Below are 18,453 nucleotides of genomic sequence, written 5' to 3' on the forward strand. Positions count from 1 at the left end.
AATATATCTATATCGCCTTAATTCTATATAACGTAGAAAGGATGTAATCGCCATTTTGTGTATCTGTACATTGCACGAAGGTACTTGAGTCTCCAAACAAAGTTGTATCCAAAACAATTACATAATTTTCTGAAGTTTAATAAATTTTTGAAACATACCCACAAAGGAGACTTCCAAAATAAATAAAAGCACACCACGTAACGGGAACACTATAATCACAGGCTATTATGATAAAATAAACTCACAAACACACAATCACAACTTACGACCTAATCATAGGACCATAGAGAAGATATTTCATGCGCACTTTGTCGACGAGATACTTCCTCAAACTCCACTGAAACTGAAATTGCGCACGCCATTGCCGCGCAATTCAAACGCAATAAATTTTTGAAACTTGTATTTTTCTAAAGGGGATTTATATAAACAAATTGTACTTATCTATTATTTTTTAAAATGACGATATAATTTTCCTATTTTTATTTTAAACAACAAATATTGCCACTTTATGTAGCCACATATGAATTAGTTGCCATTGCACTATGTTGAACTACTAATAATAAATCAATTAGCACAAATTATCATGAGTGAATTAAGCCATTGATGGATTGAAACAATCCCATTTTTTCATTTTTTTGGATAATTTTTTTATGGTAAATAATAAACTGTTAATAGTTAATTTTAAGTATGTTAATTCCTGTACATCATTTTAATAAAAGTAAACAAATTTAATAAAACATGTTATTGTCAAATATATTTCAAATTTATTTATAACAATGCTGAAAATTACCATTTCGTCATATCAAAATTCTCAACCAAATCTTGCTCATTTGATTCAATAGTATCATCAATGTTATCCTGTGGTACAATCTTTGGCTTTTTGGTCTGTTTTTTATTCTTCTTAGGTTTTTCAGAATTATCAGCTTTATTTTTAAATCTATTAATTTCTTCATCCTCGCTATCCGATGGGAATAATTCAGCTGGACCTCTTTCAATTTTTCTTTTAGTTTTATTTATTTTGGGAAAACTGTATTCAGCTATTTCTTCATTGTTAGTATATTTTTTCTTCTTTTGAATTTCATTTACCTTGCTCCATTCTTGATAGTATGTTAGAAGTGGTAAACCCTTACCACAAATCTGTGTTTCCCAGCTATTAATTATTTGCTTATTATTTAAGTCCAAAGTTATTTTTGAACGCTCATTATCTATCACTTTAGAATTTTCAATAACTTTGTCAAGCAAATGCTTTAATTGTTTGCAGTATTTGGCTATATGACACCTCTTTAAAAAATCTTTAGCCTGCAAAGATATTTTAGATTATTATATAATAAAAAAAAAAATTATGCCCAACAAAAAGTATGTGCACTAACCTGCATAACAAAAGGAACAATAAAATCAGGAAAAGCAATTGATTGGGCCTCATTTGTTAGAGTCTCAAAAAGCAATTTATAAATACTGTCAAACACTGCATCCTTGAAACCATTTTCCATCATTTGAGATTTGGATGCACGTAAAATACATGTAAATTGCATTGGTTTCAAAGAAACTTTTTTATGCTTCTGATTAAAATCATATGCAGCCAACACCTTTAAAAAAAAAATAGCGAAAATTATTAAAAATAATTAACCAATTTAAACTTAGTTAAAATAATAACTTACCTCTAATATTAAAGGTAAAATAGGTATATATAATCCAGTATTCTTTGACAAACTATTCAAAATTTGAAGACAATGAAACCTCAAAGGATAATATTGCGAAGTAGGAACTAGTTTGATTGCATTAATAACAATCATAACCAGAGGATATATCAAAGGTTGAAGTTGAGGTTTATTATGAGTGAAAGACAATAAATCTGCCCAGAGATGTATTGAACCTACATACTGCCAATTATATACGGTTTGTATATTTTCTTTTTTATGTAATGTGATAGCATTTCTCAGGTGTATAGCTAGTTGCCTGATGTATAAAAACACATGAGGGTAAGAAATGTTCAGATCTAGTGCATACATTTCCATTAAAGATCTTCTCATAAAATTAATATTAGGAAGTGTGGTGGGACTAACAAATTTGCAATTTTTTACATAAGTGATATACATAGATTTTAATACAGTATCTAATAAAGACGCTTGTTGCTGTCTTGTAATTCTCAAAATGCAAATGAATGCCAAAACTCTGACAGTTTCTTCTGAAGTAGCCCAAATACCAATCAGTTTTTTTAAAATTTGTTTTGAAACATTTAAGAACGAGGAGAGAAATATTTGCATTTGATGTAGATGTTTTAACAAAACAGCTAGAATATTTGGTGAAGTGATTCCCTCAAGCAACTGAAATTCAAATCAACATTATTGTAATATTAGTTTCATAATTATATTTTGAATATTATTATCTGTGTATTATGTAAGACACAAAAAAAGACATGCATGCATAAAACTTTAATTACAGAAATATTTAAAAAAAATAACTAACTGTAAATATTACCTTAAGGAGGTCTATAAAATATCCTTTTATTAAAGTTTTAACTTTAACCCATCTTTTGCACTTGTGAGGTTTTTGAGAAGTAGTCAATTTCAAAAATTGTGCAATTGCTGGCTGAAGATTAAGAACACATAATTGTATTACAGCATTGAATACACCGGAACCTAAAAATACAATTGTGTAACAAATGATAACATTAGAGTTGTACAAAATCTATATAACTGCTACAAAATTCATGTTATTACCATCTATTCTTAAATTCGACTTTTGCGCTTCCTCATTAGAAATACATAGCAATGCAGCATTAAATGCTTTCATGGTATTTTCGAGTACATTTATGGAAACTTTGGGCTGTTGCAATTCTTCATGCCATTTCTTAACCATTTGCAAAGTTATTGTACCACTGGTGGGAAGATCATCAGAATGCTATGTATTTTACAACATGATTCATTATTATAAAGCTCAAATATAGTTAATTGTAAACCAAAAACAATACCTCAAAGTCACTTTCATCGCTTGCTCCTTCGAGTTCTGCGTTGGGTTGATGTATACTACCGTCTGAGTCATTATCATCTTCATCTTGCTCATTATCAGAAACGTCAAAATCTAAAAGACTTTGATCATTTTCTTGCAAGAACTGGTAAAAATCCGGATCAGTACTTCTTAATCGTTCTAAAGACTTTGCATGAGATACATCATCACAACCATCACTTTCTGAAAACGACCATTTAATTAGTTAAAAATATATATTTCGACAAATATGTATTAAATTACCTGAATCTGTTTCGCTTTGTGCGACCGTCGATTTTTTCCTTGTATTAGGTGTATTAGGCGAAACATTTAATTCGTCATGAGAATCTTGGTTTTCGTCAATGACATTATTCATAAAATCATTAGCAGACATCGAAGAAAATTTTGCATTTGAAGTTTTCTTTGTTTTCACTTTCTTCTGCATTACTTTAGGTTCCTTTAAGCCTACGGCTTTTCTATTTTTTTTTACTTTTGTCATATTTAGAGCATACATATAACACAACTAAACATAACCAAAAACTTTAACTCCACGTGACAGTCTTAAAACATGTATAATGATGACAAAAACATGAAGTTAGTGAATTTTAAAATAATATACTCTTGCCAACTGTATCAAAACAAACAACTATATATAACAGAAGTTTTTATACGAAATTATAATTTAGAAAAAAAAAACTTAAACATACGTTTTAGAGAATGTTCAAATATATATCTTCAAATTATTTACAAACATTAACCAGTAAAATATTTTACCTAGAACATACGACAGCTGTTTGATGTCTGCAATTACATGAAAAATAATTGGTTTAATATAAATAAAAGTAATATATATTTGTAGTTCATAAGTTCAATTATTGATAATATTCCAGGGTTCAATTTATTTATGAATATGTACAAAACAAAAATAACAACTGTATAGTTTTAAAAGTGTTTTGAATTTATTGTTTTTGTTTGTTTTGTTTGTTATTATTTAAACTTATAACTGATAATTTTTCTTCCAGAGTTATTCTCGTATTACCACTACTAGTACTGTTCAAATTTTGAAAACTTTTTTTACGGAAATCTTCATTTTGACTGAAAGTCAAAATGTCAGTAATAGCTCCCGCTAGAATTTTGTGGTTTTTAATTATTTCTATCGCGCTAAAGGAGGGTAAAATAACATTTAAGGTTGTATTCGGATATATTTTTTGCAAATTTGACACGGTGTTCTCCAAATTTTTAATTAGATAGTTCTTTTCATCTGCACTTAAATTAATTTTTAACACAAGTCCTTGATATATCGTATCAAATTCTTTGAAGTCCTGAAACATTTCAGCATTATGTGTATTAGTTACTGCGTCAGGCTTATGATATATTGGTAACATATTGATCGTTTTATCAACACTGTAAATATGGATTTCAGTATTTGTTTTTGACATAACCTTTCTTTTAAAATCATTGATTTGGAAATCCTTTATCCAACTCCCCCGAGCAAGCACTACAAAATAAAGAATTTTGCATGAATTTAGTTCGATAGCAAAGAACATGTCAGAAAATGAAGCGCACTTATCACTTCTCCGGATGGTTTGTTTTCAGTGCACCTAAGTTGCGTTGTTATAGCTACATTTTCAGAATATTGGGCATTTGATAATATAACCTCTATAATATATTTTATTGAATCATGTAATAATTGCAAAATTAACATTATATTATGATACAAAGATACAAAACAAGAAGCTTAGTTTGGTCACCACAATAAAATTCAAGTTGCAGTTCCTTTTACTTTAGATACCAACCAGGCAAAACAATTTGATACCAACTGTAAATGATTAAAAAAAAATGCACTTGCAGCACCGTACATGTGATGGAAATGAAACTTCTTCAGTGTGAAAAAAAGAAAATTTTAAGACATCGCTTAAAAAAATTAAGGCAATACAAATTTTTTATAAACAGAGAAAAATCTGTCTATTTTTAAAATCTAACGGTTCAATTGGAAAAATTGATATTAATAATGGTGATAACAAAAATTCCAAATATGGTAGGTCTATGTATCTAGATTAATGATGAGCTTATATCTTTTATGTAGAATATATAGATCTCTAAATGTAGTTTATGTATAAATATTCTAAATATCTATACTTTATATAAAAATCATACATTTTTTATGTATCACATATGATTATCATATTTCTTTCAAAATTATCACAAATTATTTATTATTTAAAAGAACATAAATTAAAATCGTCAACTGAATTTAAATTGATGTTAATCATCTTATAAATTCAACTAAATTACATTGAATATATATATATTAAAACATAAAATAACAATACTAAACTGAAATTCAATGAAGGCACCAGTCATGCGGTATATATATATATATATATATATATATATATATATATATATATATAAAATACATAAACTCATAATATCACATTTTCGTCCTTGATATACTGCACTTTTGCACATTCAAATATATAATATCCTTAAGGTCTTGATGATCGACTTTATTAGGCACATAATATTATTTTACCCTTCATTCTCTTCATCTCATACTGAAACATTTTTTGAACATAAATTTAATATATTTGATATTCCATTCATACGATTCATGAGATTCACTTAGCTTTCTATCAAAAATTCCTTAATTTTAAGTTATATAACATTTTACAGTATTTGTAAACAAATCTAAAACGATGAGAATTTGAAGCTCGGTAGAAAGCTGAGTAAACCAATAATATAGAATAAAATACCTTTTTAGTCGTTTATCGTTTCATATGATTCATGAACGGGCCTATAATGTCCAAAGGCAAAGGAAATATTATAGTCGAGTTCTTTTCGGCTGATATTGTACTTAACGTCTGCAGGTATCTCAGCTAACAATATCAAACAATGTTATATAAAATATAGCTACACAAAAATATCGATATATATATATATATATATATATACAGGGCCGGTCCTGGGGTCCTCAGCGCCCGCATGCAAGATTTGTTCTAGACCCCCCCCCCAATAATTTTAACTGTTTTAACATTTATCTTTAAAATTATATGAATATTTACGTAAATTCACACAAAAAATTATAAATATTCTAAAAGCGTATAAAATACGTTGATTTTAATTTTATTTAGAAAATTGAAGCGATTTGCTGATTGACCATAATTAAATATTTTATATTTTCAAGTATTTCTAACATATATGTAATATTAATATTTGGGTTTTGAAACATTTTATTTATTTCATTAAACTCATTTTTATTTTTAAACATAACATTCATTTTTCATGTTAGATTTTTAAAATTTCATTTTAATTTTTTTTTTCATTATTTACAATATCCAAAACTGCATCAGTAACTTATTAATATTGTAAAGCCAAATTGTATTCATGTTTACTTTCCCATCTGATTCAGAATATCATATTGTGGTTTAAAATTTTTAAATTTTTAACGTATTTTGAAAGATGCAAAGAAATTACATATTTCCTGAACTATATCGAAAACAAAACACAATTATATTTGTATCTGTATTATTTCTGCTTAGTTAATAATTAAATTTAGTATGAACACCACTAGATATAATAAAGCTCTCGAGTTTTGTTTCTAAGTACATTTTGCTTCCATTTTTCATATTTGCTCCATTTCCATAAACCTAACCATGTCTTTAAAGTTCAAAGTTAATCAGATGCGAAACATTTTCAACAAATACAAAAGTTACAATTGGGTTTCTCGGTCTTATAGTCATTTTCTATGCACTGACTTCCCATTTTCCATTTTTCTCTATTATAATTTGTATCTATTTTTTAACAAGTTTCGTTCAAATTAAATCACCTTGCAATTTTTCATCAATAATGCCCAATAATTTAAACTTTTGTAGGTTTGCGCTTACGGTATTGAACACTAGATAATTTCTTTTTCAATTCCACATTAACTTCGATCGAAGAAAAAATTAATGAGTTCATTAAATAATAAGCAGAACAATAATTTTCTAATTTGCATGAGTAATTAATTGTTAAAATATCTCATTGCAAACTGAATATGCTTTCTGTTTCTACATATCCATAGTTACGTTAGATTGTTTATTATAATCTGTTAAGTATTCTAGATTTTATATTTAAAAAAAAATACGAATAATATATTATAAATTTCATTTTCGAATCTCGTTTTTGCGCCCCCTAACGCGTGCGCCCGCATTTTTTGCATGCATCGCATGCAAGGCAGGACCGGCCCTGTATATATATATATATATATATATATATATATATAATGAATTATTTATTGTATTACTACATTATCTTACTTGCAAAGCCGCAGGACTATCAGCCATTACTTCAGCAGCTTCACGAAGCGCTCGTGAAGATTTCATCTCACCTTCGGCTGCGATCACCTTCGCTCGTGCTTCCCTGGCTGCTTCTGCTTCCGCTGCCATCGCTCTTTGCAATTGCGTCGGGAGCGAGACATCCTTTCTATATGACATAATGTAATTGCAATTCATTTATTATGTATCTTTCTCTAATTTTAAAATTTACATTTAAAACATAACTAGCATGGCATCGTGCCTCAAGGCAAATTGCTGGAACTTTCCGTACCGTAATTAAAAATCTTGTACGGAACCTAAAAAATTTACACATTATTAAAATCTCTATAAAATATCTGATAATTTGATGTACATATGTCCAATAAACACTTTTGACCGACAATTGAAATTTTTTAACTTATTTTCATTGAAAGTCCATAACCGCTAGACCTGCCTTCCCAAAAATTTAATCAGTTCTTCATCTTGTCAATACAAGTAGTCTTTTTTAAATTATTAAAATCGGACGCTCCGTTCTCTTAAAAGCTGAATTACCGTTTTTGGCACTTTTTGCGTATCTTCAGAACGGCTGCACCTGTCTTCGCCAAAAACCAATCAGCACGTTTTCTTATCAATACGAATCGAATGTTTTTTGAATTATACAAATCGGTTGATCGTTGTTCCCGAAATCGTCGACGAAATTTTGTAACCGCACACACAAACACATATGTTATGAATTATAACATTCTAGATCCTCCCCCCACGAGGTAATGCCTAACGGCGGTTTCCGTAGAAATCAGAGGCAAGGGCAAAGCGGAGGTTTTAGTCGGTATTATATCAGGGCGGTATGGAGCTCGACATACCCAGACAAAACACCAGTCTGGGATGCATAAAAGCATTTCCTTCGCTATACAAAAAAAACATACACACACATATTCATTTTTTCTAAGGTATGCCAAAATGTTCACAAACCTCTAAAACGTAAAGATGTATAAAAATTTTCATTTTCGATTTCTTTGCGATTACTATAACTTACCCTGCGGGAAGTTAATAAGACTTTTTTAAGAATATTGTTAATTCTATGTAATAGTAATGTTGCTTCACGCACATTTCTACCCTCTCGACCTTAACGCCCCATGGATCTGTGGCTTCATCCAAAGCAGCCTGCATGGCATTTGATATGGCTTCTCGTTCAGAAAGCAGTTCGGATAAATTTCGTGTTCCCAATACATTGCGCAATGTAGTAGCAGCTAGCAAACGCGTAGAATGACTATAATTTGCCACCTGTAAGGTAATAAACTGATGAACAATTTTTTAAACTTTATAACAACAAGAAATATATCTCTTAAAACATTTGGGGATAAATGGATACCATTTCATATTTTTATTAACCTGATATGTTAGAAACGTGCCGAGTTAAATGTAATTGATACAATTTTGATTGCAATTCTTTGATCTAAAATAGACCTAATGTTCAAGTTCAATTGTCGCGATTCAATATCAATACTATTCGAGAACAATTCGAGAGCAATAATCGTACATAACCTTTTAGAAGAGCAATAATTAAAGCTGAATTCAATAACATTTTAATGGTCAAAAAAGGGCTTTCATGATATAATTCATAAAGTTTATCATATTTATTTAGCCGTGAAAAAATCTCATAATGTGCGTAAAACAGATAAATAGTCGTAGAATGTATATCTAAAAATAAATTGAGAAAAAACTTAATGAACGGCAAAGGAGCAATTGTATAAACATGTATCACCATACAATTACTGGCAGGTCTAGAAATAAATTTTTCATATAGAATAACACAAGTCATTCTTATTATTAGGCTGTATAAGCATAGTAGTCCAGTCATTTAAGCTTAAATTAGGTAAGAATCTCGGAATTCGTGATACCCAGCTGTAAGTCTGTAAATACTTGTATATTGACACCCTAAAAGTTGTCTTAAAACCTACATATAGTAGGGTGTTTTTACTATATGTAGGTTTTGAAACAACTTTTAGGGTGTCAATATACAAGTATTTATAGACTTACTGCTGAGTATCTCGAATTCCGAAGTGAACTTACTATAATGACTAGACTATAGTTACTGAATTATATGATACAAATTTTCACATGCTCTAACACCCAAAACGTAATTAAATTTTAATTAACGATCAGAAGATAAAAAAGGCTATGGATAGAATAAAATTTTAAAAGTACGATTTAAAATTAACACTAACGCATATATAACTATATGAAGCATAAATACCTTGACTACAGCATTTAGCGGTTCATTAATTCTGTAATAGACGACAGCGTCGACTGACACGGTAACAGAATCCTTAGAAAGCACCTTGAAAGCAATCGAAATATTATTGCATTTTTTTACCTAATTAATCTAAATATAATTAACAAACTTATGTATTGAAATATTTAATCTATAGTGAATATAATATCTCTTCCATAAACCCTTTTGAAGTTTTGAAGCATAGATAAGGAAGTAGTTTGAATAATGTTATAATTACAATTTTAACACGTGGGAAGCCACGTGCGCACGAATTCGTGATATTATACGATTATAAAAACAGGAATAAAAAACTATGAAAGTGTTTTTCTATTTAATAATTATGTCCAATGTGAACAACAATCACTTCCAAATATTAAATTACCAAGATTTTTTACTCAACTATTGTACTCAATTTAGGAAACTTAGAACATCTTGCGAACTGCGAATGAATATAGTGAAAATATAGCTGCAGGTATAAAAGTTTATAATATAAAACGATATACAAAAAATTATATACTTAATATATGTATTTAATAAGTAATATACTCAGTCAAATAATTTAACACTTTCTGCCAAGCATCAATTCAAAAACAATCTACCAGCATCTAGGCGCTACATTTTGACGAAAACGTGCCTGCTGTAAACTTGAAATTATTATGTATGTTGTGCAATTTGTTTAATTAGAATTGAACATAGTTAAGTTTTTACAATTACTTGGCGTCGTTACAGTTTTTTTCATCATTCCACCATCTTTTATACATGTCTCTTTCTCTTTTGATGAATTTACTAATCGCTGATTATTTAATATAAAATATTATTTAATAAAAAATGTTAAAAATTACTTGCAAAATATAATGGTAAATTTCGCACAGACAACACTTTCTTAACACTGCATAGCACAGAAAAAATATTTTAGGAATGAGCAACCTTTTTAACTTTAATTTTAAAAATTTTATGGCGGGCCGCACTCATTAATAATTTACAAAACTTGATATATACTAATAAATATTAAAATATAAAAATATTACATTCCAAAATGTAAATATTTCATAAATTAATGAAACAAGAAAAAATAAGTTCATGAAATTCTACTTTAGAAATGCTTGGCCGCAGAAAATGTTTAAAGGACCGCATAAAGTCCAAGAGGACAGCCAGACGCAGATGATTAAATTTTCGGTTTTTATGTTGAAAACTTATTAAATAATTAAGAAACCAAAATTTTAGTTTATCTTGCAAAAGGGGTTGCCACAAGCAGATATTTGACTTTTTCTTGGATGGGATTATGGGTACTCGTAACATATAATATTATGTTTTACACAGTTCATTCAAAATGCTTTTAGAAAATCACGCTATGTATGTATTTGTTGTTGTTGGAATAAAACAATTACTATTAATATCATTGTAAAATAACAATTTACCTCTTGTGGAGGAACATCAAATGAAACAGTCCTTAGATCAACTTTGCAGTATTCATCAATACACGGCAGAACAAAAAATATGCCTGGTCCTCTAGCTTCACCTGATCTAATAGTTAATATTATTAATTTAATCCATATTTATTCTTAAAATCAATAAAATAAACAATGTATATGGAATTATCACAAAAAATAAATTTACATATTTTTAATAATTATTATTGGATGAATTTATGTTGCCTTGGGCTTATTTATATCACGATTATCTACATTGCTTACAAAAAAAGTTTTAACTAAAAAGTTTTCGATGTTTAACAATTAAAACATGAATAAGTTATTTTTGCCCAAGCACAAAAATATATCTACTCACTGAAATTGGATACTATAATCTAAATATATTCTGAAAGCTGTGTTCATATTTCACAAACCAAACAAGAAATATTAATGCTTTCCAAAACTTTTAATGGATTGATAAGTTTGATTTACTAATAGACCGTCAATGGGATTTGACTTCTAATAATAACATGTTGTGTAATGAACATTGATGCAACGTTATTGAGTTTTAATAGTTGATTTAGTATTTATATACACACATTGTAGAATGTAAACATTTATATATATATATATATATATATATATATATATATATATATATGTGTGTGTGTGTGTATGTGATCTTGATTGTTTTTTCGGCGTTGAGACATATTTGATATATTCGTGGAATTAAAAAATAGAACAATATTTCCACTTTCCACTATCCACTTATTTATTCAAAGACTTTCGACACTTGATATGCGTCATCATTAAGCAAATAAAACCAGGAAAAACCAAACACAAAATTTAAAAATAATATCAAATTTTGTTAAGACAACAAACAGTTCAAGTTGAGTAATAATAATCATCACCATTTATTACAAAAAAATTAAATGACATCTTTCTTATTTTCAACCTCCCGTAGGGTAAATAAAACTTCCCCTAAAAAATGGATGCATGTGTGTCTGTAGTATACATACAGTATGGATACAAATTTTTGTCAACCGATTCACTGATGCAAAATTCGTTTCTTATTTATGAAAACATTTTACTGGTATTGACGAAATAAATAATTGATTAAATTTTTGGGAAGGCAGGTCCAGCGTTTTCCGAGATCCAGAAAAAAAGTAAACAAATGCCGTATCGGTTATAAATGATCATCACTCATTAGAAATGAATCAAAAATTTCAAGATTCTATAGTAGTATTTATAATTTATAAAAAATATTTAAAATTTTTAAATAATAATATAATTTTGTGCTTTGTTTTGCCTTGATCCGCAGGTTGATAAACTGACATAGTGATACTCCTAATGCTTGCACTAACCTTAGTCTTCCAAGTCGAAATATTACAGCCCTTTCGTATTCTTGAACTACTTTGAAACAGAAAAATATGGATACAGGAAAAGTGACCACCAATATGAATACGGATCCTATTGTTGCCAGAATTTCCACACATCCCATGCCTGCATCGGATTCGGCTGAAAATTAACCATTCGTATTTCGTTATATTTTTTTCCTTTCAACAGTATTTTCTAAAGCTAAAATATATTTGCTAAAGGCATATTTCGTTATAAAATAATGCAAATTACTAAAATTATTAGAATTAACGCGATAGTGTTCACAGTTTGGTTTTATCTTTTCTTTTTGGTTATAAGTCCAAAAACAGTTTATTTGTTATTTAATATATTTATGTTCATGAAAGCTCGCAATCTATTAGAAAGCTTTTATAGCAAAATCACGTTGAAATACATTATTGCAACGTGATTTTGTTCTAGAAGCTTTATTTCTTTCGTTCTTTCTTTCCGGTTGTTGTGCCGGATTCAGTTTTTTTCTTCGCTATTACTTGTAAATAAAGATTCAGATTGAGTCTACGCTATTACTTGTAAAAAAGTTACAAAAACTTATCGAATATCTGAAAATGATATAAATGAAAAAAACTGCCGAATCTAAAAAATCTAAATCTAAATCTTCCATTTGCGAAATTTGTAAAAAAAATACAAAAACAAAATTTCTGAATGCCTAGCATAAATACTTTAGACAACTACCTCAACTTGAAACAGAAACATTTTACTAAAGTTAATAATAATTTAGAACTTTCATTCACAAAATTTGTAAAAGTTAGCAAAGTGACAAATCTCGGCTTGAAACAGGCACAAAAAGCAATACTTTTCAATAAAGATAATTATGAAGAAAATTGTACAGAATATTATACATGACTTAAAAAAGAAAAAAACATAGATCAAAAAAATATAAAAAGTTTGGTACCTACTCATTATCAGCAATTAAATGATTTTTTGTTGCATCCTTAAAAAGTATTTGTTATTTTATGTTATATTTATGTTATCTACATATATATAAAAATAAGTCGGGTTTTCCTTCCTGACGAAATAACTCCAGAACGCACAAACCGATTTCGACAATTTTGCATTCGTTGGAAAGGTCTCGGGCTCCGCAAGGTTTATAGCCAAGAAAATTAGTTGTGCATGGCATCGTGCCTTAGTGCAAGCTGCTGGAACTTCACGCACCGTAATTAAAAATTCGAGTAATGACATTAGTGAGAATTATCAGAATTATGCTTGGTTAAGTCAACGAGCAATTCTTGTCGCAAAGAATAATGATGTAGGCGCACTGAATTTTGCCATTAAATCAAAAATTGCTGGCGATTTGGTGACATACCTATGATTCTGACTGGTCTTCCGTTTGACTTCAAACGATTGCAATTTCCAGTTTGCCTTGCGTTCGCAATAACAAGTCGCAAGGACAATCGCGTAGTGTTTGCGGGATAAATTTCAAATAGATTATTTAGAAAATCATTGTTTTTCATATGGGCAGTTATACGTTGCCTGTTCACGAGTTGGAAAACCTGCTTTGTTTGTGTTAATGTCAGACCAAAAAACAAAAAATGTGGTTTACCAAAGAGCACTTCAATGAAACGGATAATTTTCGGATTCACTTTCATTTACTTAGAGAAGTTCAACTAAAAACACTTTATTTTTGTAATCGAAATAAATTCATTACTGTTGTATAATAAAATCACATTTTTCCTTTTCAAACATAAAACAAATAAAAAAATTCTTCATCTTTCTCACGAAACCATCTGGTGGCGAAACGGAGTTCGTCGGGTTTGCTAGTTTATAATAAGAACCACGTTTTGGATATGTATTTTACCATCCCAGTTCTCATAAAAAATAAATTTGATCACCTTACAAATCCCGTTAGTTAAAATGTGTTTACGATTAAAAATATAAACCGTTAAAATCTGTTTATAATTGAATATTGGCAAATGCGCAAGCATATATTTCCGGATTACTAAACAAAAAAATAATCATCAGAAATCAAATTTCAATTTATACTCTATTCATACTTTTTGTAATTTAATATTATTTTTTTTCGTTAAGAGTATTCAAGTAAATACAATTAGAAGTTCAACTTACATAATCGATATTATTAGCTAAATATTAATATACTTTCAACATTTTGACTGAAATCACATGTCCTACGCCAACAACCGATTCATTTACCACTGCCATAAACATCGACACGTCTTTGGAAGTTTGCTTTGCAGGCCGTAACAGAACAACATAAACAATATCGAAACACCGATCGTACGGCAAACACACCACATATATAACATTTGTACACACGTTGTATATACTTACGAACTTCTATATATAATTCAATACCTCCAGAATCAGTTCGCGTACAGTTGAAATCCATTTTTGAACGACGTAAATCTCCGTTAATAAACACTTTTTAGAAAACAATTCCGAGTTAGAATAATTATGAGACAATTAACGACAAAACCATTATTTGATATTTTTTTAGTTGGTTTTTCGCGTCTTTATATTTGCATTACAAAAGTCGCGATCCTGCGATCTTACATGTGGCCGACGGACGCGATATAGCGCAATTTCCAGAAATAAGCCAAGAATGAAATTATATTGCACGTGTGGATCGTGTTCGGGCACAAGTAGCAATCGACCGTTCACTGGTCGATAGAAAACAAGAATAGGCATCCTGTATCCATGTGATGCACGATTGAGCCCTCGCGACGGAAATCAATCTTAGACTCTGGAGATCACAAACTGCTTAGGTATAATTTTTACCACTTCCCATAAAGGTTGTTTTCATTGCTCTTGTAAACAGGAGTCAAAATAATATTATTTTTTTGATCTGTTATGAGATTAAGACAGTGATTTCTAACCTGTGTGGCGCGCCCCCCTGGGGTACTTCTAAGAGTGTTTAAGCTCAAAAAAGAAATTGCTATATTTCTGCTGATAACAAAGGAGACGGAGCAATCTTGTTTTAGGACACAAAGTTCCTCGCAAAATTTTCGTATTTCGTTGATATTTTTCAAAGACTTAGCGATTTAAATAAATCAATGCAAGGATCTCAAATTCGTGCTTTTGTTCATAAAGACAAGATTACGGCTTTTATGAAAAAATTAGAACTGTGTATAGCTAGTATCAAATAAATTTATAACTTTAACATGTTTCCCACTTTTAAAATTACTTGTGTTACTGATGAAATAGAAGTAAGTAAAGATCTTCTTATTATATCAGTCATATGGCTAGTCTACGAAACCAATTTTTGCATCACTTTATCTAATTACGTCCAAATACGAATGGATTAGAAATCCATTTGTCATTGAGAAACATGATGATTTTGGTCATTCAACAGCAGAGCAGAAAATGATAATTGATTTATCTAGTGATAACACATTGAAGCAGATGTTTCAGGACGAAAATATATTGTTGAGTTTTGGTTACCAGTAAAGGACTATTTTCCTACTTTGACAAATAATGCTTTAGAAATTTTATTACCATTTGTGAGATCTTACTTATGTGAAGCAGAAAATTCTTATAATAAATAGTTATGTTTGTATGTATATTTTTTATAATACTGTGTATTATTTGGTATAATTTCAGTTATATTAAGTATATTTAAATTAAATTGTTAGAAAAATAAGAAGGGGGGGGGGCGCAATATTTTTTTCATTCGAAAGGGGGGTACAAGAAAGAAAAGGTTGGAAACCGCTGGATTAAGATAATAAGATTAATCCTAACCGCTCGGCACTTATTCAAAAACAATTTACCAGCAACTCGCTGCCGCATTCCGGCGGAAACGTACCTTGTAACCACTGAGTTACCGTTTTTGGCACTTTTTGCCCCGTATCTTTGGAACGGCTATACCTGCCTTCGCCAAAAACTAATGATTACGTCTCATTATCAATACGGATCGAATGCTTTTTAAACTATTTAAATTATTCCACACTGTCGAGGACATTTGTTTGAACCATATACGTGAATTTTAAAATTAAAAATCTTGGTACGGAGCCCCAAAAAATTCACACAAAATGTGTACACATTATTCAAATTTCTATAAAATATCTGATAATTTGATGTACATATGTCCATTTATCATTTTTTACCGCCAAATAACATTTATTTAACTTATTTTTATGGAGAGTTCATAACCATTAGAACCAATGGTGTTGTGGAGCCGGAATCATTCTTGGGCCGGAACGCGTTCCGGCAAAAAAATTAAAAAAAAATTGCTACATACAGAAAGTGATTTAATAAATTGCAATTTATTTAATTGTTATTAAAGGTTCCTATTATTGTAATAAACAAACATATATGCGCACAAAATGGGTTTTGTAATGATTTTTGTTTCTTTCCTTTTCAAACGGAATAAACATGAGAACCGGTTTTTTAATTTTAGCGTTTCGGCAAAAAAAATATTAGCACAATACCACTGATTAAAACCACCATATATAAGAAGATTGAAAAAGAAGCATCCCTTCGATCTAATGCCTCTATCATTCGTATATGTAGAACTCCAGTATTATTACTGGAGTTATACTAATCAGCACAATATATAATAGCTTATTTCATTTTCTGATTGCTATTCAATTAACAAAAAAAAAAAATTATACTGTATAGTTTCACTTTTTCAAAGAATTATAATGTTAGACTTACCTGTTTGCGGGGCCCTATGGCCTGATACCGTAAGTCTATATATGCAGGCTACAGGACAGCTCATTATAGCGAATTTACATTGTCATCTACAGGAAGACTCGAATTTCTTGTAATAAATTCTTGTCCGCTTTTGGTCAACAGTTGTAGCAATTTCATGTAGAACCTGACGTCGATGTCCTTTATCCGCGATAATTTTTGTAATATCTTATTGATTACTTCTTAGCAAATTTGAGAGTCAGAAGACTTGCGTTTTATTATTCGCTTTTTCTCATTTAGAAAACTATACCTATATATTTACTTCTCCTATTTGTTTCTAAGTTTTTTAATTTACTTAATTCTCTGCAATTTAACCACTTATAATTATATATATATATATATATATATATATATATATATATATATATATAAATCGTAAAATGAAAACAAAATTCCAAGAATCTTAAAAAATTGTTTCAACATGATTTGCTACACATAGCCGCGTTAGTTTTAGTTGCGCCTTTCTGCCGCAAACAAACATGCGCTTAAAAGATTGAATTAATTGTTGATTTAGGGCTCCCCCGTGGTCTAATGATTAGAAATATGAATTTCGAATCAGAAGTTTTAAATTCGATACCCGCCACGGACAACCTGATGTCAAGCAGATGTTATATCGGCTTTTACCTGGAAATATAGATGGAAATTTATTCAGTAAAAATAGCACAGCTTTGCTGCATCAATAAAAAAATTATCAATATTACATAAATCGAAATAATAAATTTATAAAGATAAGGTAATCGTTTGGGTTGCTGACTATAAAAAAAGCTAATAAACTCGTTAATTTCTGATTGCTGCTAGTAATAATTAATATACATATACAAATTTTTGATCTAAGACAGCGTAAACGATTATAACAAGTCCCATTAGACAATAAGAATTTAACTTATTAAATCAAATATAACCAAACAAAACGCAGTTTATTTTCGAAAACAACCCGCTTATATATTGTAAAGCCCATTATATTGCAATAATTATATGATATTAGAACAATGTTTTGTATTTGTTCCACAAGTTTTCAACCTTATGGTAATTTAGTTACTGCATGTAATTTATATACTGCACACATAAACCGAAACACATACACATGTAAAGACTTCTTTAAAACACTTATTACAGTAATTTTTGTTCATGTTTGACGCACCATATATTTTAAGTAACCTTACTTACCCTAGTAAAGATTAGCACTCAAAAAAGTAAAACTAATTGAAGTAAAATCAAACTCATCAAGGTTAATCTTCAGCGTACACCATGCAAGAACTAAATTTTTCTAGAAATCTAAATATATCATGTAAAAGAATGTATATATATATATATATATATATATATATATATATATATATATATATATATATTAAAACAAGTGTGTTCAGTAAAGCAATACCACCAAGTAAAAAAAAAACTGAAACAATTAGGAAAACAGCTTTATTAATTTCCT

The 18,453-nt window shown here is 29.3% G+C and overlaps 3 protein-coding genes across 4 annotated transcripts; all 3 read right to left on the reverse strand.

The window, feature by feature from the left end:
* Positions 1-786: 786 nt before the first annotated feature.
* On the reverse strand, positions 787-3,547 carry LOC113374803 (nucleolar complex protein 2 homolog). The gene is made up of 7 exons (XM_026614768.1): positions 3,250-3,547; positions 2,972-3,189; positions 2,721-2,901; positions 2,479-2,639; positions 1,659-2,324; positions 1,371-1,586; positions 787-1,299 (listed from the first exon to the last, which is right to left on the reverse strand). Exons 1-7 carry the CDS (start codon positions 3,497-3,499, stop codon positions 787-789), a joined length of 2,205 nt encoding a protein of 734 aa, XP_026470553.1. The 5' UTR covers positions 3,500-3,547.
* Positions 3,548-3,755: 208 nt separating this feature from the next.
* On the reverse strand, positions 3,756-4,672 carry LOC113374804. The gene is made up of 3 exons (XM_026614769.1): positions 4,552-4,672; positions 4,198-4,483; positions 3,756-3,786 (listed from the first exon to the last, which is right to left on the reverse strand). Coding segments are annotated over exons 1-3 (318 nt in total). The 5' UTR covers positions 4,553-4,672.
* Positions 4,673-5,479: 807 nt separating this feature from the next.
* On the reverse strand, positions 5,480-17,111 carry LOC113377411 (band 7 protein AGAP004871-like). 2 transcript variants are annotated; one of them, XM_026617728.1, is made up of 8 exons: positions 16,983-17,111; positions 12,326-12,479; positions 10,971-11,076; positions 9,535-9,618; positions 8,386-8,561; positions 7,284-7,449; positions 5,742-5,864; positions 5,480-5,543 (listed from the first exon to the last, which is right to left on the reverse strand). In XM_026617728.1, the coding sequence occupies exons 1-7, from the start codon at positions 17,044-17,046 to the stop codon at positions 5,754-5,756; spliced, it is 861 nt and encodes a 286-aa protein (XP_026473513.1). In that variant the 5' UTR covers positions 17,047-17,111; the 3' UTR covers positions 5,480-5,543; positions 5,742-5,753. The 2 variants fall into 2 exon arrangements, with proteins under 2 accessions (XP_026473513.1, XP_026473515.1); XM_026617730.1 differs by lacking the exon at positions 16,983-17,111 and adding an exon at positions 14,436-14,519.
* Positions 17,112-18,453: the final 1,342 nt, after the last annotated feature.

This window comes from Ctenocephalides felis, unplaced genomic scaffold, assembly GCF_003426905.1.
Source record: "Ctenocephalides felis isolate EL2017-DRISC unplaced genomic scaffold, ASM342690v1 CF-g0.4_SCAFFOLD_01886, whole genome shotgun sequence".
Classification (NCBI taxonomy): Eukaryota; Metazoa; Arthropoda; class Insecta; order Siphonaptera; family Pulicidae; genus Ctenocephalides; species Ctenocephalides felis.